The following is a 21,045-nucleotide window of genomic DNA, read 5'->3' as shown; positions in this document are numbered from 1 at the left end:
TGCTTCCTGAGGTAGGAGTGCTTCCCTGGCATGCATGAGGTTCTGAGTTGGATCTCCAACATCATCAAAAAAGAAAAAAGCTTTGTAGGCAAACGTGAAGACAAGAGATTTGGAATATTTTGTGGTCCCTATTAGACTAAAAGCCAAAAAATAGTGTGTGTATTGCCTGTCTGAACTCTTGTTCAGCTGGGAAATTCAAATGCCCGATGCTAGTTGGGAGTCTTTACCAGAAGCTGAACAGAGTCCCGAACCACGCCTGGAAGAGGTGACCCCTAATGAGCAGGATGTGTGTGGTGCCCCCACCCCTGTGTTAGCCCCAGGTTTAGCCCACAGTCCTGGTTTCGCAGCAACTTGGGGGGCAAGGAGAGTATGAGGCACCCACCCTACGCCCATCAGAGTGGACACGCAAACAGTTCATTGACTTTTTTTTCTTAGCTTGTAGTCTAGTTGGCAAGATAAAGTGACCAGTCTCTGTACATATTTAATTTATTTAAATCACATAAGATTATTCCAAAGCCCCAGGCTCGATAATTTCCCGGTAGAATCAAGGTTTTCAGCGTGAACACCTCGTGGAGATTTGAAATGTTTCACCTGTCATGAGCGACAAGGATCGACTCTGTCTTAGAGGACATCCCTGGTAAGGGTCAGGCTGACATCCTTCCTTTGTGCCCCACCCGATCATCACCTTGTACGTAAGGGCCCCTCATTTGAAGTGCAGTGAGAGTAAGTCATTCAAGGCTTTCTGCTGCAGCTGGCCCCTCGCGGGTGCTCCCTGACCTTCCACCGATGGTCCTTTCCCGTGGAATCATGACTGTTCATACGAACTGCATGCTGTGAAGCCACTACCAGTGTTCTAAAAGCGTGCTGTCTTCTCTTACAGCGGGGAAGCAGCAGAGGTGGGTGGGAGTCAGAGGTGAGGCCTGAGGGTGCTTCCTCAGTGCTTCTCCCTCCCCTGCTAGGCCCAGCCCTCCTCCGTTCCTCTGTTACTGTGGGTTCACTATGACCAGGTGGGTTTTCTCTTCTGCATGAATGCCTTGATTCCCTCCTGCCCATCCTGCATTGCCAGGTTGTCCACCATGACCTTGGAGGTGAGGCTGTAGGCTGTTCCAAGGTCCTGGTACAGCTGCTTGTAGAAGGTGGCCTTGCCCAGAGACACCACAGGGCGGCTTACAGAGGCAATCTTCTTTGCTATTTTCATGGTCTCCTCTTCCAGCTGCTCCTCTGGCACTACTTTGCTAAGCAGCCCATGCAGCATGGCCTCCTGGGCCGAAATGGGTTCCCCAGTGAAAAGCATCTCCAGGGCAACCTGAGGGAGGAAGCATGCGAGGTCATTAAGATACTCAAATCCACTGCACCTGCCCCTCTCTGCTCACTCTGCTGAGGTGCTCGCTCTCCTGATTGACTCCACTGAGGTCCAGTTATCTGTTTCTCAAGTGACGTGTCATCCATCACCTCAGATGGTGTCAACACCCCAGCTCCGGCCAGGGATAAGATCAGATCTTTCCAAGAGTGAAGAAAATACAAGTAGCCCAGGAGGGAAGTGACTCTCCATGTTCTCTTACTCCTGCACGGATCTGATCACTTGTTTGCTGACACAGGAGATTCCATCTGCCTCTTTCCAAGGCCAAGCCCAGGACAGCAGCCCATCTGATAGGAGGCCACTGCAAATGCAACCACAGTGAGGCCCCTTACTTCCCACAAACCAATGCAGGGGCCACTTTGCATAAGGAGACACATCCATGGGCAACCTCACCTCAGCCTGACCTGAAAGAGCAGCTTATATTCTTGTGGAGAAAGAAGAAATTGTCTGCCAGGGATCAGATGCAGGATGTAGCATGACTTCACCTTACAAGTAGGTAAGATATGACAGGGAGAGTAAACCTCTGCCCTCCCCAAAGATGTCAGGACTGCAGAAAGAGGGAGTGCCACCTCCTCACTGTCCACAGGGCCCTCCAGTCTACAGCCAGACCTCGCTCACACTCAGTTCTGTCAGTCTACAGTCCGCTTCTCAGACTCAAAGTTCTGGCTGGCAAAGACGGGACCCCAGGTGTTCATGAGCACAGTGCAGGTGAACCTTCCTCTCCCGCCACCCCTTGCTTACTCTCTTGCAGCTCTGGTGCCATCCTTGTCCCTCAAACATGCCAAGCATGCTGTCCCTCAGGGTCCTCATGCTACTTGCTCTCCCCCTGCCTGCAGGCTCCCCCAGGTGTCCTCACGGCTTGCATCTTTATTCCTTCATGACTCTGCCATATGTCACCTCATCGGTGAAGCCCTTTATGATTGAACTATGGAAACTGGCAAGGAAACCTGAACACCCTCCTTTTCTGGCTATATTTTTATCTGTTGTACTTCTCACCATTTAGCATAACATATAGTTCACATTTTTTTTTCCTGGTACCAGGGATCGAACACAGGACCTTGTGCTTGCAAGGCAGGCGGTGGAACCACTGAACTACATCCCTGGCCCATATTTCACATGTTTAGTGGCTGTATACCTCCTTTGCTTGCGTGTACACGCCAACAGGGCAGGAATTTTATTTTTTGTGTTCTGTTCGTTTATGCTTCCCCAGCACCAGAAGACAACTTGTACAAAGTAAGCAATCTCCCAAAGGTTTATGAAAAAGCGAATGAGTGGTGGAAACTAAGGCATAGCAGAGGTCATAAGGTGCTACAATTTCTGTCTGGCTCTCGGTCTTGGAACCTGGGCACCACGCAGTGAGGAAGCCCAGGCCACCCTGAGAGTCCAGACTGATGAGCCAGCTGACAGTTCTGCTAAGGGCCCAACTGAGGAATGGTTTCGACAGCCGGACCTGTGCATGAGTACCGCCAGATGAGTCCCCTAGGTGGCACTCCCAGTCTTTCCGTCCTCCCAGGGAGGCCGCAGGTACTGGAGCAGAAAAAAGCCTTCCTTGCTGAACCATCCAAACTGCAAATTCATGGCCTAACCAAATTCTTACTGCCTTGAGCTACTAAGTTTTCAGTGGCTCATTATTTGGCAATAGATAACTAGAAAGCCTGATGTAATAAATTTGGGAGTCATCAGCCTTTAGGAAAACCTTGATGATACTGACATTTTGTTTGTTTGCTTACTTTTTGTTTGTTTTTGAGACATAGTGTCACTATGTAGTCCAGGCTGGCCTTGAATTAACAGTGATACTCCTGCCCCGGACCCCCAAATTCTGGGATTATGCCACCATGCCTGGCAATACTGACATTTTAGACTAGAGAATTTTTTGTTGTGTGGGACTGATCTGGGCATTGTAGGACATTTAGCAACATCCCTGACCTCTATATATCAGTTGTGACACTCAAAAATGTCTCCAGGCATCGCCAAATGTCCCTAGGGCCAGTTTTGCTCTAACTTTAGAATCACTGATCTAGATAGTTTGCTTTAAAACCATGAGACCAGGGATCAAGCTTTAAAAGGAGAGGCCAGGAGCCTGGCTGGAGGCTATCTCCCCACCATGGGTGTAGAGGGAACCACACACCCTGGACTGGCAATCTGGGATGGGTGATATCGGGCCTTGTTTTGTCTTCTGTAGAGGTGATGGTGAGGATTGAATCTCAGCTTCTGTGTTGTAAATGTAATGACTGTCTCTTGGAGGCAGCAGGACCTTGACACTATGAGTTGCTTCAGGGCAGACCAGTTTTTGGTTGGCCAGGAATAGCACCATCATGCCAAAGCATGTCTGAACTCCCTCGTTGAATGTGGAGCTGAGAACCCAATCCCACTGTTAACCCCTACTGTATAAGATTCTGTCGAAGACACCCAGTGAGTCACACAGCAAAGCGAGCAAGACAATATTCCTCCATCTTTGCCCTACAGCCACCTGTCACTGTTGCCAAGGTGGAAACAGTGTCACTGCATCTCCAAGTGGCTCTTTTTCCTCCATTAACACAGGTGGTTTAAGGAATTCACATGGATCACATCGCAGGAAGTGGTCATTTTCCGGAAATGGAGACAACATGAAAAAAGCAACACTGAACTCAAGCCTATTGATTCCTTTATCACTTGGAATGCCCAAGACCTCAAATTACTTCAAAGAGTGGTTAAGGATGGAATCAGAGTTGGAAAGAGGAAGTAATAAAAGTCAAAGCATAGTAATTTTTCTTTCTGGCTTAGCAGATGGGCATTTATCCATACCCTGCAGTGGGACTTGCAGTTGGGCTGATGATTTGTTTGTGGGCAAATCCCCATATCAGGTGCCTTCTGATAGATGTCTCCTTCAGGTCCCCCTTTTCCTTTCATGCTCCTGTTTACCGTGAGACCCTCTCTCTCTCTTCACCTTTATCAGGCCCCACTACACATTCTAAAGCACCTGCCAGACTCAGATATGACAGATACACAGGATTGCAAATGTCCCAGGACATTTTAAGTGGGAGGCCTTTGGAGTCCAAGCTGCCACAGGGTCTGTTTCTTCATCTGGAAACAGGAGTAAGTACCTCCATCGCCTTGTGGTATTGTGATTGGAGAGAACAGGTGTAAAGCTTATGATATAGTGCTGGGTTCTCAGGTACCTAATAAACACAGTGGCTAATAGTAACATACCTATTCCAAACGAAAATTTCTGACTCTTATTATGGCTTCTAGGTATGAAAGCAATTGAAAATGATGATCATTTAAAACAGGGGTTCAGCAGTTGGAGACTAGATAAAGAAGATGTGGTTTTTCTATACAATGGAGTACTACTTAGCCATAAAGAATGAGAAACTAGAGTCATTGATAGGAAAATGAATGGATATTGAGGCCATACTCAAATAAGACACACACGTGTAAATACTGAATAGTTTCTCTGGTGTGAAAAACAAAGTGTAAATAAATCCAAATTGTACAACTGACAATGTGAAATAGGAAGAAAAGGGCGAAAGGTGTAGGGGAAGTGGGAAGGGGAGGGGAAAGGAAATAAGGGACAAGAAAAAATATGAGAAAAGGAAAAAATGGAAACAAAGTCTTTGTAAATAGGGGAGGGTGGAGGGGGTGAAGGGAGGGCAGGGGAATGGGGAGAAATAAGAACCAAGACCTGTCACATAAAGGTACAAGATCCCAGTGATGAATGGAACTGTACTGTATATTTGAAAAGCACCAATAAACTCAATGCAAAAATAAAACAGGTCAGTGAGACCCCTTTAAGACACACATATGGCAAGAACCACGTGCTGGGCACTCCAAGGGCTCCTTGGGTTGGGCACAGTGTCTTTTGGACAAGCGTGCTGCCTTAGTCCATTCAGGATGCTGTAAACAATAAGCCGCAGTGTTTATAAGTAGCAAAAATTTATTTCTCACAGTTTTGGAGGCTGGAAGGTCCAAGATCGAAGCAACAGCAGATTTGGTATCTGGTGAGAACTTGCTGTTGGGTTCGCAGAATTACATTTTTTCACTGTGACCTCACATGGAAGGCAGTGGTCCGGGCCCATTTATCAGGGCGCTAATCCTATTCACGAAGGCTTCGTCCTCTGACCTGATCACCTCCCAAAGGCCCCACCTCATAATGCCATCGCTTTGGCCAATAGGTTTCAACATACAGATTTGGGAGGACCACAGGCATCAAGACCACAGCCTGGCGTCTGTGTGCCCAGTGCATGAACAGCAAAGGGCAGAGCTGCACGGAGGGAGTGAGTAGCACAGGGAATCTGCAGGGTGTGCACCCATGTTCACACTCACCCAGGGCACAGGTGGGCTGCACACTGCATGGAGGATCATAGGCCTAGCTGCCTGGGAGCATGAGAAAATTTCCTGTAAAGGGCTGCTCTTCCCAAACCCAGATGCCACTTCCTGTCACTGCTCAGCAAACTCTGCTGTCACCAGTCTGAGCAGCAAGAATCTGCCACACTTTCCAGCTCTGTTCGAGTTAGACTTAGGAAATCAGACTGTACAGACTCACAGAGTCAAAACAGTACCCAGGTGGAAACAAGAATTCTTACAGGTGGAGAGGTCTGGTTTGGGAGGAAGCGATTGATTTTTCAGGTGCTCTATGGGGATGCCAGATGCCTGAACGCTGGCTCCGTTTCTGCCTGAGGTCACCTTCGTCTGGGAAAGGGAGCAGCTGGATCAGGCCGAATATTTCTCTAGCACAGTGAAGATGCATTATTTAACTCACACTTTACAAATGGAGAAGATCATTCATGCCCAAGCTTAGTCGGCTTAAACAGAGAAGCTTGACTCCCACTTCCGCCCCCAGTGGACAAACTACAATTTTAGACTGTTAGGTAGGCTCTCAGGGTGACCAGCAGAGGGCGCCAGTGACTGATACATGTTGTAGGCGCTGTGAAAAGGTCTGCCACTTCCCGTACAGGCCAGTTTGCGAAAGGCCCTCCTGCTTGCTTCCTTGTGCAAGGACAGGGACAAAGTGCCATTCACGCGCATGCTCAGTGAAGCTGTAGAGGACTGAGTTCCTACGTGTGCAGTCAAGCAGAGATGACTGGCAGGTGCTTTTGGCCAGAGTTAGATGTTTGACTCCTGGGCAAGTGCTTCAGACTTTTATGAATCCCATTTTTTCCTGCAAAGTAAGCCACATAGATTGGCTCTGCAGACTCAAAAACCTGACAAAGGTCTGAAGTGCTGACACATGTTGCTCCTACAAAATTCCCTTTATAAATACTGCAACAATGACTAATGAGCCATGTGTCGTTAGTCTCAACGCCAAACCATATTCTTGCTTCATGCCCCCAACCTCATGCCAGTAGCTCAGCACTAATGAATCCAATGTATAAATACACTTGTTGACAGAACTCTGAACCATTTTCAGCTGGCTGACTGGAAAATTTTGCAATATTTTTTGTTTTGGTTTGATTTTTTAGACAAGTTCTCACTGTGTAGTTCAGGCTGGCCTTGAGTTCACTATGTAGCCTGGGCTGGCCTCGAACTTGTGGCACTCCTCCTGCCTCTCCCTCCCAAGAGCTGAGATGACAGGTGTGCCAACATACCCAACTCTGCAGCCTTGATGAGTTACTCAGAAGCCTTCTGGGAGTCGGAACATGAGGAAGAGAGAGGAGGAGGACAACCCAGGGACTCTTCTGAGAAGGCCTGGTTCTTCACAAAGTTGTCTTTGGCAGGGAAAAGTTGCCTTGGGCCTTACAATGACCCAGCCCTTTAATCTGCCACATGGGGCAATTATGCAGCATAGTTCTGAGAACTGGGCTTCCTTGGAATTTAAGGCCTATTTATGTCACATGTCCTCTTTTATCTTCTCAAAAGCAAATTTAAAACTTGATAAGAATATGCTATGGTGTTAAGTTTCTAGGAAGCAACTCTGATAAGCCCTGATTTCAAAAGTTTATTTTAATCAAGAATAGATCCTAATCTTAACAGTAAGACTGATTTAAAGGTTTCAAAAGCTATACTGTGGAACCTTCCCGAAAGTCAGAGGTTGAAGAGGATAAAAACTACCAGGCAGGCTAACTAGTGCAACCACCTTTCACTATGCAGAGGTCTCAAGATCTGATTTACAGTTTATAAGTAAGCTCTGAAAACAGATTTGTAATACATTTCCATTTAATGTACTGGCACAAAGTAGCAACTGAAGAAATACTTATTTCATGAATATCTATACATTTAAAGTAAAAACCTAGACAGAAACAGAAACACCCCCACTGGAAGACATTTTAGTAAGCTGCCACTTTTTGCAGTAGGGAGCCCACCTCCAGCTCACTTTCAGAAGTAGGTGTGCTTGCACATAACTGTCTTCCAAATCTCCTTACAGACACACATTTCTGCAAAAACTTACAAGGGAAGCATTGCAGAAGAAAGGAATCCTTTCATAAACTTCCAGGTCCTACTGCTTGATTCCCCTTGAGTCTCATTTCTTTTGTGCCTTAGGTGTGTGAGCAAATGCTAATTTCTGTACTCATTACTAAAACAGATAATGTATTCTGGAAAGCACTTCAGTGCTGTATGTATGGTCCACTTTTCACAGATTTCCCACTGAGAATGAGGATGTCCTTCTACTAGAACAAGGGCACTGTTGATTCCACTTCAGGGATGTTCAGTAAATATTTTATGAGCTATAGGAAGGAAGCAAGCTATGTGGTGAAAATAGACTTCACTGTAGTTAGCAACAAGGAGGCAACTCTGTAACGTGATTCCTTCTTAGACAGACTACAAGTACTATTCATAAGATATTCATGTACCTGAAATGCAACTATTGTAAACCCAACATGAGGAAGAAAGCAAGAGGAAGAGGACAATCCAGAAGATTCTTCTGAGAAGAATCAATTAATCAATTACTCAACCAATGAATCAATTACTGCGTCCTTTCTGGAACAGGCGTCTGGCCAGTGATGCCACTCCAGCCTCTTGGTACTGGTATTCCATCAGCACACTATTACATCTCACAGGCAACCATTCAGTTCAACAAAACTGAGCCTCAGTTGCATTTCAGGTAAGATTTACAAAACCATTATGACTTTATAAAAACAAGCCAATCAAAAAATCTCACTAGTGGTACTGAGAGGCATGCCAGATTGAAACATGGCGACTTCACAAACTGACACCCAGTGTAAGAGCTATAGAGGAATAGGCACATCCAGCCAGAAAGCCTTTAGGCAGAATGTCCTAGTAGATTTGGTGATTTTAATAAGCTAATTTGAGCTGGCCATGGTGGTGCACTCCCGTGATCCCAGCTACTCAAGAAGCCCTTGGGTCTCATTTCTTTTTCTTTGAGAATTATAAGTTTGAGGCCAGCCTGGACTATATGAGACCCTGACTGAAAAAAAGCAAAAGCACAAACAAAAGCCCCAGCTACGCATGACAGCACACTCCTGTCATAGCACACAGGAGGCTGAGGCAGAGGGATCATGAGTTTGAGGCCAGCCTGGGCTATGTAGTGAGTTCAAAGCCAATTTGAATTACACAGGGAGACCCTGTCTCAAAACAACAACTTAAAAAAAAAATGCTAATTCTAAATTTCATGAGTACTGGAGGACGAAATCTAGGGGAGGGCTGGAAGGAAGTTAAATTACCTTTCTGGGCACCGCTCTCCCCAGGGCCACCCCAGGGGTGGAGCAGAAGAGCCCGATGTTCACTCCAGGAGTGGCAAAAGAGGACTTGTCACTTGCTACGGCGATGTCGCAGCTGGCAACCAGCTGGCAACCAGCAGCTGTGGCCAAGCCATTAACCATGGCGATGATGGGGACAGGGTGGTTCCGGATCAGCATCATGACCTGCAGGGACACACACACACCCACTTCACATCCATGCAGGAGGAGGAGCCGTCCTAATACCTGTTATGTTCTCTTTCCTGTTTCCAGAGCTTTTCCTATGCAGTAGTTCATCAGATCCTAGGAAAAAAAGGATGAAAGAAAACACAAAAAGCACTAACTTGTATTAAATATCTACTGTGGACCAGCCTGTGTCATTTGGGCTTTCGGAGAACCCCATGGGGAAGGGAACCTATTTGACACAAGGACAGGAGGCTGAAGGAGAGGGAGTTACCTGCCTAAGGCCACCTGCCAGCCTGACTGGAGTGCAGGCAGAGGTGACGTCCCCTTGGCGCGCTTCCGCAGCACCCCCACTGAAGAACAGGGAAGAGTTTTGTCTCTGGAGAGCAAACAAAACCCTTCACAAATAGTTCTGTTCTCCCTGTGCCTGTGTGAAGCCCTTGTGTTAAAACTCCGAAATTGGTATTTGGTGCTTTCTTGAAAAATTAAGATGGAAAAGGGACTTGAATGCAATTTCCTCAGTAATTACTTCTCAAATTACCACCACAAATACTCTTTCTATTCTATTAAGTTAAAATGGGGAGGGGGAGGACACCCTGCAGTCATCGAGATAAACAAAATTCCTAAAACAGAGCCATTGGCACCCAGAAGAGAGATGAAAATGCACTCAAGTGACCCCCACTGCCATAAACTGCCAGAACTTTCACTTATTTTTACAGCTTGGGTTTCTCATGACACTCTAAACAGATTGCGTTGCTATGGCAACTTCAATTTCTAAATTATTGCTCTTTGAACCTTGGCAGGGAGCGAAGTAAAGATAGAAGCTACATCTGGGTTTTTCCCCAAGGCAGCAATTCAAAGAAAAATGACCTTCATTGATTTGAAGACTTTGCCTAGGAAACTTATATTCATACACATTTGAAATTTATCAGCTTCTTTTCTAAAATAACCAGTTATATAGTTAGGCACTGCGTAATGACATTTTATCCAAGTACAAACTATGTTTGATGGTAGCTCTGTAAGACTATCATGGAGCTGAAAAGTTCCTATCACCTAGTGGCCCTGTAGCCGCCAGACGGCCACATTGCCAGGCACTGCTCAGGTGGTTGTGCTGATTCAGGTATAAACATATCTGCAGCACTGCCACAGATATGAGGCAGAGGTATACCGCTGAGTACAGTACATAATACTTGACAGTGAAAATAAATGACCATGTTTCTGGTTGATATATTCATTATTTGTGTGTGTGTGTGTGTGTGTGTGTGTATGCACACACGTGCGCTGATGAATGAATTCAGGGCCTTGTACATGCTAAGCAAGTGTACTGAGATACACCATGGCTTCTATACTATTTTTTTGAGACTGGTCTCACTATGCAGTGTAGGCTGGCCTTGAACTCACTGTGGATTCTAGGATGGCCTTGAACTCACAGTGATCCTGCTGCCTCCGCCTCCCGAGTGCTGGAATCACAGGCGTGTGCCACCACGCCCAACCTGGCTCCTATCCTATTTACCGTTATTTTAGAGTGTACCACCGCTTATTAAAGAGTGTTTACTATAAAACTGCATGCTGTGCTGCACTGGCAGCAGCTTCTCCTAGTAGTTACCTTCTCTCTCTTTCTCTCTTTTTATTTTATGTTTTTGGTACTGAGGATTGAACTCAGGACCTTGTGCTTGCGAGGCAGGTGGTGGAACCACTGAGCTAAATCCGCAGCCCTCTCTCTCAGTCTGTACAAGAAGATAGCATGATCATTTATAGTCCCTGTCCCCTCCCTGTCCTTTTCCTTCCTTCCTTGATCGAACTCAGGACCTTGTGCTTGCAAGACAGGTGCGGTACCACTGAGCTAAATCCCCAGTCCTCCCTCCCTGCCACCTCTCTGTTGATTTACGCATATGAGGGAAAACATGATACCTTTTTCTGAGTCTCTGGCTTATTTCACTTAATAATCTCTATTTCTTGTGACTGATTTAATCTCATGTTATTTTGTTAACTATGGCCCTGGGCTATGTCAGTATATACATGTGTATGTATATATACAGACATATATTTGAGATATATATTCTATATGTAGAAGATACATATACATATATATTTCTACACTCAGGCCGTAGAGCATAGCGAGGCTGTCCCATCTAGGTTTGTCTAAGTACCTTTTATGTTTGCCTGATGTGATGAAATTGCCGAGCAACACATTTTCCAGAACCTAGCCCCAGTGTAAAGGACATGCAACTGCCTATGCAAGTCTACTGTACTATATTCTATTCTTCTCTTTCCTTACTTTTCTGGAAGATAGGGTCATCTTCTGTCTTTTAAGAATCTGGTAAATGTTAATGAACCTCTCGCCAGAAAACACACACACATACACACACACACGTCTGCACAAAACCGCTCATGGCTCTCTGAGGTTCAGGTAGCCTAGGGAGAGGCCAGGTGGGTTAAAGATGGAGTTCATTCCCAGTGAATTGGAAAAACAAGGGAACAACTAATAAGACCTTCAAACGTCTTGCCACAAAGAAAGATAGATTTGGTTCTTAGTGTTACTCCATCACCTAGGAACTGGAGTTACATACGAAAAGCCCACCAGCTAGGACTGGAGCTGACTGGTTCATGTGTCCTGTCTGCCATCTGTGAAGGGCTAGGATTTCAAAAGATCTGTAGGAGCATACAGTATGTAATCGACAACATGACAAGTGCTTATACCTTAGATTTAGGAATTCTCCTTCTGAAAAATAATCTGAAATAGGTAAAAAGCTCTGTGGTCAAAGGCACTGACCAAATCATTATTTTACGGTAGTAAAAAACAAACAAACAAACTATAGGGCCAGGGATTTATCTCAGTGGTGCTGCACCTGCCTCACAAAAGCAAGATCCTGAGTTCGATCTCTGGTACTGGGAAAAAAATTAAAACAAACAAACAAAAGAAACCCCAACTATAAATGACACAGGTTCATGGAAATAAGTAAGTACATGGCTGCTACAGTGTGGGTGAGTGTCTCCCATGGCCCTAGGTGGTGCTGTTGGTGCTGCAGAGCCTTCAGTCATTGGTAGTGTGCCCTCAAAAGGGACTTTGGGAGCCGGTCTCTTCTCTCTGCTTTTTGACTCACAGTGTGCACAGCTGCTTGGACGCACACTCACTGCTGTTGTCATCCAGCACCTTCACCAAGGCCCAAAGCAATGGGGCTACCCAATCTTGGACTTGAATCTCCAGAACCATGACTTACCCTTTATAAACTTTATAAACTTTCCCCTTTGTAAGTTCATTGCCTCATATATTGTTGAAGTGATACAGAGCTAACAACTATATCCATCCAAACTAAACTATATCTACTTAATTGAATGTAACATTTTAAATAAAATGAAAATTTCCAAGGGAAATACCAGCACGGTGGTACAGGGCTTATGTAGTGTTCTAGACTCAGGCTGCTGGGGTCTGATGGCCAGTCTGTGCTTCCTTGCCTAAGTCTTCAGTTTTTATGTCTGTAAAATGGGTATAATATTAACACCAACTTTACAGACTATGGCGATTATATAAATTAATATATCCAGATTACTAGAAATATTACTGGGCACATAATAAGCATTCAGTGCTATAATCACATTGCTATACAAATCATACAATAGGATCATACCTGTGTATGATTATTCAAATAGGCACATCGAAAAATTACTAAAAATAAATATAGCAAAATATCAATTATAGTTTTCTCTGGGTGGTATAATTATGGGATTGCATTATTTTTCTCCCTTTTTTCTTCTAGATTTTGAAATTTTTCTGTAATATGTTCTTGTTTTCATAATTCAAAATATTTTAAATGAAGTTAGAAGTTCAGAAAAGACAAAGGGAATGTAGATAATAAACATGCTAGGATAATAAATCCTCGATAGGGCCAGGGATTTAGCTCAGTGGTTTCACCACGTGCCTTGCAAGTGTAAGGGGCCTGAGTTCCATCCCTGATACCAAAATACAATTAAACAAATAAATAAATGAATAAAATCCTTGATAGGAATTGGAAGGGTTAGGCCGGGGATTTAGCTCAGAGGTGCCTCTGCCTGCCTTGCAAGCGCAAAGACCCGAGTTCGATCCCTGGAACCAAAAATAAAACAATAAAATAAGAATTGGAAGGGTTGAAGGGGAATGGGGAAAAAATAAGAACCAAGATGGATTACGTAAAGGTGCAAATGTCCAACGATGAATGTCATGACATTGTATACCTTAAATGTACCAATAAAATTAATTACAAAAAAAAAGAATTGGGCTGGGGATTTAGCTCAGTGGTGCCACCACCTCCCTAGCAAGAGCAAGGTCCCAAGTTCAATCCCCAGTACCAAAAAAAAGAATCGGTTCTACATTCTATTTGACCTTCCTGAATTAAGTACTGTCTTAAGTACCTACTCCAAAATGTGACATAAAATGAACTCTTCCCTAGCCTCACTTGATGGAATTACTAAGGATTCCAAGTTACTTCTAAAAGGAAGCTACTTTGTCCTCTGTCATTTTATTAGTGAGGTGTAAGAAGAAAGAGAAGAGTCTCCTCATGGACTAGAGTTTCCACCTCCAAACTTCAATAGGGTATAAGGAGACAAGCCAGGGATAAACAAGTTTCTAGTATAAGCACCATATCACTTCAGCCCTTTCCTAACCAAGTACCTTTCATTCTCAATTCACCTTAATCCCGATCTGTAAATTATTCACTATCGTGCAGTACTTGTGGTCTGTAACAAATCTGCTACAAGTTTTTGGATGGTGAGCTTATTTAGATACTTCTATCTTTCCTTTCTAAAATCAAATTTCCTTGCATGTGAACTGAACAATGAAATATCCAGTTCATTCTGTTCTAAACCTGCTTGTTGATTACACTTGCAAATTGAAATCTTGCACAAGTTCACGGTGCTCATATTTATCCAGGCTGATGTGAATGTCTTAGAAATAGTGTTGAAGGGGGTGAAGGGAGGGCAGGGGTAAGGGGAAAAAAATGAGAATCAAGACCTGTCATGTAGAGGTACAAGATCCCAACAATGAATGTAACTGTACTGTATCCCTAAAATGTACCAATAAACTCAATTAAAGCTGAAAAAAAAAAAAAGAAATAGTGTTAAAGAAATCAGCACTCTTGCACTCCTACTGTATTCTAGGGCTAGGTTCTGCTGATGCACTGATCTCTCCAGTGAGTCAGAGGCCTCCATGGGGTGGGGGTGTCTTAGAAATCTGGCCTCTGTCCACGAAGAAGCCTTGGCTTCTATGCAGCTTCTGCCAACCTATTCAGATCTCAGTTCGTGAAGCTACCAAAGAACAGGGAGAAAAGCAGATGCTTCATTATTCAGGAGGCCAGAGGGCTTTGCTGGTTTTCTTAATGCTTTTCTCTTTTAACCGCGTATACTGTGTATTAGTAAAGACATAACTTTTAAAGCACCGAGCCTTGGCAAACCTATGAGCAGGTATTATATAAGCATCATTAATGTAGGAAACAACAGTCTTAGCGAGCTTGCTTCCACTATCCCATGAAGCTTCAAATTAATTACTTTTCCTCTTTGTCCTTCCATAGAATGAGAAAAATACAATCTGATCTGCTTATAAGTTTCTGGAAGGGCAAGGGAAACAAATGGTGGTCAAGAATGTGTTTCCAAGGGGCCGGGGATTTAGCTCAGTGGTGCTGATGCCTGGCTCAAGGACCCAAGTTTGATCCCTGGTACCAAAAAAAAAAAAAAAATGTGTCTCCGTCACCTTCCCACTCACCCCTCTGCTGCTCACCTGTCTTGTCTGCATAACAGGTACCATTACTGTTTGTTGAATCATTAACAACTAAATAAATGAATGAATAACTAGGTTAAAGAATCTTAGGGTCAGGTTATGAAACTCTTCCATGGCTTGTTTCTCAGGTGGATTTCTAGTTTCAGTTTGGCAAGAAACACTTTCCCCCTTGTATTTCCCTTAGGATCTTGGAGGTATGTTTAAAGTAGGTGCTCAATAAATACTCATTAAATGAAAATGTATAACTTAAAGTTAGATTCTATTTTCATTACATATAGGTTGATTTATAAATCATCCAAAACTTTTTGTACCTCTTCTTCCTGTGGCTTTTGACAATTTTTCTCCTTATTATAATAAAAAGGGCAGAAAGGTGAAATTGAAGAGGTTAGTTTGTCTTCTTGGAGGTGGTGTTTATAAAAGTTTGTTAAAAAATAATTTTAGAGCCCGCTGTGGTGTTGTGCACCTGTAATCCCAGTGCTCAGGAAGTGGAGGCAGGAGGATCATGAGTTTGAGGCCAGCCTGAGCTACGCAGCAATTTCAAGGCCAGCTTGGACAACATAGTGAGATCTTCTCTCAGAAAACAAACAAAACAAAAAAATTAAAAAAACAAAACAAAAACCTTAAAAAGCCATTTACTATTTTCATTTATAAATATCCCTTCTTTCCCATTAACAGGAGTTGTCTTAGTTTTAAAGATTATCATAATCACAGGTTCTCTCTAAAGATATACATTCCCACCTTTTACTTCTTACTTAAAAAGTTTATACCAAGACATATACCCACAGTGGAGATGGCAACTGGGAGTGCTACTGTATATTTTACTTTCTTTGGTACATAAAATCAGTAGCAAATTGTGATTACTTCTCAAAAGTCAAACCAAATCGTTTGGATGAAGCTCTATGGTGGTTACCTCTCGCAGATGAAATCTTATCTGTGAACAAGAAGGCTAACTCCATATTTAGGATAATGATCATCTTTGGTTTGCAATGTTGACTGTCATCCTGGCTTACCTCGGAACAGGTCTGAAATACTTCAGAGTGATAATCACGACCTTGTTCTTCTGTTAGTTCCTTTAAATCATGTCCAGAAGAAAACACAGGGCCCTCAGCTACAAATGTTTCCAATTGAGAAAAGAAAAGAAAAAGATATAAACTTCAGAGGTGAACATCTACTGAACAACTTTAGTAGACAATCACAAAGCCATCTACGCTGTGCACACTTAGAAAGTTAATGGCTCAGGGCCAGGGATTTAGCTCAGTGGTGCCACCACTGCCTGCCTCACAAGCCCAAGGTCTCGAGTTTGATCCCTGGTACAAAAAACAAAACAAAACAAAACAAAACAAAACAAACAAAAGTTAATGGCTCAATTTTTATAAGAACAATTCCAGTTTGCCTGAAAAGGTACAGACAGAATGTCATGATGAAATGCCAAAGCCCTCGTCTCCTAAAAGCCCATGGTGGAAATCAATGAAAATAAGCAATTACATAGGAAACATCTCTGTGATCAAGGTAGATTTTTTTTTTTTTTTTAATTTTGGACTCCATCTGGCTTGAGTGTGTGGACCCATGCAGGGCCCTTGCAATCCACCATGCCTTTGGCATTGTCTCTGTCATTTAGGCACAGGTAAGGACCACCCATGGGGTGAAAATCAGAGTGTGAAGAGAACTTGGGAGCCATCTGGCTCAAGTTCTTTATTTTACAGGGGAGGGAGCTGAAAATGTGGCTCCTGCCACTGTCAGCAACAATAAATGTCATTTCCCTGATGAGCTGCTAACACTTCCTCACATTTCTCCTTTGTGGTTGTGGTTATTTTGATAGGCAACAGTGTCTTCTTTTTGGCAAGTAAAAAATGGTAGAGCTAAGAACTTGGAGGCCTTTCCTGCATCCACATTACATCTCACATGGCTGTTGAATTCTACTCTTTCTAATGTCTTTTCCTTCTGCCCTATAAAACAGTTGAAACTTTCTGTTTGCTAAAAAGGTAACATTCTGAGGGTCTGCCACCAAATCTTTAATTTGCAAAACAAACAAAGCATCCAGGAACATTATTAGTTATATTTTTCTGAGGGTTCTTGTAAACTCTGACATTACTATTATTAATGCCCCCACCAGCATCACATGAAGATAATTCTTGAATAACTGTTATTGGAAAAGGAGCAGGAGAAGAGGTGGGCAAACTATGGCACCTTTTTGGCACCGTTAAAGACCATGCTGTGGATATCAAGTGTAAGGCCTGGTAAAAACAGAAAAAACGAACCAATCAAATGGCCAGACAACCATGTCCTTGCTGACTAGGACATACCAAAAGGATTATTTATAAGGTCCATGAAGAAATTCTATTTATTTTTTCAGTTCTAGAGAACAAACCCAGGGTCTCATGCATGCTAGCCAAGCACTCTCCTAATTTAGATAGACTCCAAGCCCTGATGTTCTGATTTTAATGGGAAGACCAGCATAGCAAAGTGTGGTAATTTCTAGTATCTAACAACAACAACAACAACAACAACAACAACAACAACAACAACGAAAAGACACATTTTCATCATATAGTATTTTTCTACAATTTCCAGGGTTAATAGTGTTAGTACAAAGTCTCCAACTATGTGAATTTTCCATGATGAGTGTCCTTTAAAGGAGCTTCAAAACAACTTATTCAGGGAAGGAATTCCGCCAGTTACAGACTTTTGAGAAACCACTTCTGTGTAATGCAAAGCTCTAAGGAAAATGATCAGATAAATACCTGAAATGATAATGACTTTCAGATCTTTGCTTTCAGCTTCAAGAAGAAGATCGTTCTGGAGAGATTTCAGCATTGCGAGTGACAGTGCGTTCCTCTTCTTCGGATTGCTCAAGACAATGGTCCTGTGAAAAACATTTACAATCCCTGGGTCATGTACCCATCAAGCAAGCGAGGACCCCTGCAATTCCTTTCTAATTTGGGAGCTATTTTAAAATCCCAGAGAATTGCTGGTACTTAGAGCCAATGTAGAAAGTCCATCTGCTTTCTGGTGTTTTGGCTAAGTCAAGTCAAGAAAAGGATGACTTGAAATGCAGGCTGGCTGGCTTTTCTGCCTCTTCCCTTGATTTGTTTCTCCTTTTTTCTACATCTGCTGTCAGAAACATGACTGCCACCTGCACGGAAAGGGCAAGTCACAGCAGTTCCAAAATCATCTCTGCCCATAGAGAATGTGAGTTTTCAATGACAGCAGCAGAGGCTGGAGGAATCTGACAAACAGTACCTACCTTCAACTTATTTCCTGGCGTTATTCTTCAGAATAAGGTTAGGAAAGAAGCCAAGAATGAAAATACTTCCCTAACTCTCCTCCTTCCTACTGAAAGAAAAGGCAGCCAAGGTACAGCGGTCCAATACACATATAAGACAGCATTTTTAAAAATCTGTCTTAGAACGGCATCCTTTTATTCCGCAAAATTATTCTCACTATCTGAGAACAGGATGATGTACGAAAAACAAAAGGACAAAATCACGCATCAAGAAGGCTCTTCTGGACAAATCGTCTCACAAAAAGCTGGCACTGAAAGGGCTGTTCACTGTTTTAAAGCATCCCATGTGTGGAATAAAACATTGTGTATTGTCATTTTACCACCTTACACAGAAATGTCTTACTTTTGCAGTTATAAAAAAGGGGCAATGAACCAAACACCAGATCATTGCTATAAATTTCGTATATTTCCTATCAGTTTCCGCCTGCACATGCCTTTGGCCTTTCTCATTCTGTTTTGAATTGGATATTCCTATTGCTATGTAGTCAACTTGGCTCCTCTGTGAATAGCATTCTGTGCCACAGGTTTTTGGAAAACAACTTTGATGGCTGAATTTATTTCAGTGCAATAAGAATAACCATTTTCTTTAGAATACCATTTCAATTTTGCTCTAGTTTTCTGGTGGCTGTGATATTGTTTTGTTTCTCATAAACAGTTCCTCTCAGAGGTACAAAAATTGCTTGCAGCTGATCTGCTGATAGACTTTGAACCTCTGTTCAGGAGAGCGGCGGTGGTGAGAGAACTGCTCATAACCTCTCAACAGAATAATGAGTGTGCTTGCTGTAGCAAGTATAAAAAGCTGTCATCCCATTCGTGTCACATGTCTCCAGGAAATTCCAAGACCTTAGGCAAGACCGTGCCAAGTTCCATCTGGACCCAGGTGAGGTGGCACATGCCTGTAATCTCAGAATTTGGGAAGTTGATGCAGGAAAACTGCAAGTTTGAATCCCACCTGGGAAGGTTAGTGTGACCCCATCTCATAAAACCACCTATCCGAAAAGGAAATCTCCTTCAGTATGAGGTCTCCACTGAGGTTTATGACATCAATTAGAGGTTCCTATAAATGTCCCTGATGAGCTGTGTGGAGATTATCACCGTAGACCATGAGAAGGTCCATGAAGTGAGGGACAGTCACGTCCACACTCAGGACACACTCAATAAATATCTGTGACTGGGTAAAGGACAAAAATAGCATTTGTATTTTTCACAGCTGATGCCACCGGCCACAGTGGCTTGATATTACATCTGCTATGTCACAGTGCCTCTTTTAGACCTGTGGCAAGTACTCTGAGATGGGACCACAGAGTGGAAACCCTGGGCAGAGCAGCCGTTCTATCTCCTGGTGATCCTATCTACTGGCTCAGTGGCCTTGGCTAAGCTGTCACCTCTCTGAACTTGACTCCCCCATACAAAGTGGGGCAATGTTATCTACCTTGCAGGGTAGTGATAATGAATGCAGAGTGCCTGGCTTTGAACTCAATTCACAGCCAGTTCTCCCTGTCTGATAGCATGGTGGTGCTAGGAACAGCTCTCTACAAGGAGCCTTAAAGTGACCGAGGTGCTCAAGCCCACCTGCTTAGTATTTAATGTAGTACTGCTGCTTTACCACTTGATTTGGGGCTTTTTTCCTAGCATTATCTTTGTTTCAGTCACTTCCCTTCCTGATTCATGTTTAATTCTGAAGAATTCAGTCTTCCATCTTGTCATCTGGCTGTCATGCCACATGTCAAGTTTCTGATCAGATGTGACCCAGTTTTCAGAAGTAGGACTGTTCTTAAAAAACAGCAGGAAGAGGCTCTCTGTGGGCCTTGCACTGCAGAGCCCTGCTCTGGCTTTCTTCCTGTGGTGACCCTAAGGAGAGGAAGGAGTCCACAAGGAATTGAACCCGCCCTCTTGGAAGCCCTGCTGCAGTCACTGGACCCTGGGATTCCCTCTCCCAGCAGTGGGCACCCTAGGCCCAGGGCTTTAGAGCAGATGTTTGTAGGGAATGAGGGCAGAGACAGAATATGGGCGTGCTGGGATGTCTACTGACCTGTGTGCACAGGAAGGAGGGTGGAGAGGTGGAGGCAGCGAGGAGGCTGGGAAGAAACAGAAAAGGCTGCTGGCCAGGCCAGGGAACACCTAGGAGTCTGAGGATTGTAAACTCAAACATGGCTTTCCAGGTCTTAGGTAGGGACACCTGACAGAGGGGTAAATAAAACAGCCCGATCCCTAACTCTTAAATATGAAACATGCCTCCTTTTGTGTTTTGTACACTTGCCCTGACCTCTGTGCTGGCCAGGCAAAGATCAGGGTCAGATCTTACCAGATAGGAGCCCTCCAAACTGTATTGCTCCACCACGCGGCTTCGTTTGTGTGGTGCTGTGTCTTTAAGGTTTTTAGACTTCTGCAAAAGGGCAGAGTTTACGGAGGCCGGCCTTTAATTCTATTTGTTGACCTGCCACCACCTCCCTGGCCGGAGTAGGTCAGCTAACCCTACTGCCCTGCAGGCAGGCAGGCATGGCTGTGAGGGGCGCGAGTCACTCCTTGGGAAGGGCTTTCCTGAAGGCCCCGGCAGACCGAGGGGCACCTGCTGAGCCACCCACGCCGGCCTCAAGGTCCAACAGTGACAGGACTAGGTTGCCCTGAGATTCAGAGAGTGCTGGGTTCTTTTTGGGCAGTTCCACGTAAGTCCTCGTGTGTCATGTGCTTCCGTGCCAGGCTATGGGACATCTGCAAACTCAGAATGCAGAGATTCCTCCCCCAGGAGATAATTCAGCCAGATTAGGTCGAAGGCGGCGAGGTCGTAACCCACCACCCGCCCGCCGCCGTTGGGCGTCCCCTGCCCGGCAGTCCTTCTGGTCTCCGTCCCCGGACC

The 21,045-nt window shown here is 44.1% G+C and overlaps 1 protein-coding gene and 1 long non-coding RNA gene across 2 annotated transcripts in view; one reads left to right on the top strand and one right to left on the bottom strand.

Annotated features, from left to right (window-relative positions):
• Positions 1-454: 454 nt before the first annotated feature.
• On the bottom strand, positions 455-20,573 carry Echdc3 (enoyl-CoA hydratase domain containing 3; the record flags this gene model as incomplete). Its single annotated transcript, XM_019207095.2, has 5 exons — positions 455-1,306; positions 8,959-9,159; positions 15,916-16,013; positions 17,647-17,768; positions 20,494-20,573. Coding segments are annotated over 5 exons (810 nt in total), but the record flags the coding sequence as incomplete, so codon positions are not given.
• Positions 20,574-20,650: 77 nt separating this feature from the next.
• Positions 20,651-21,045, top strand: part of LOC109117938 — a 1,674-nt gene continuing 1,279 nt past the window's right edge. Inside the window, exon 1 of the long non-coding RNA XR_002025253.2 lies at positions 20,651-20,854. This is a non-coding gene — a long non-coding RNA (uncharacterized LOC109117938). The remainder of the gene's footprint in view (positions 20,855-21,045) is intronic.

This window comes from Fukomys damarensis, unplaced genomic scaffold (assembly GCF_012274545.1).
Source record: "Fukomys damarensis isolate Sample0158 unplaced genomic scaffold, DMR_v1.0_HiC HiC_scaffold_10, whole genome shotgun sequence".
NCBI lineage: Eukaryota > Metazoa > Chordata > Mammalia > Rodentia > Bathyergidae > Fukomys > Fukomys damarensis.
Note: the sequence above shows the minus strand (reverse complement) of the source record. Positions and strands in the feature narration are given on the sequence as shown.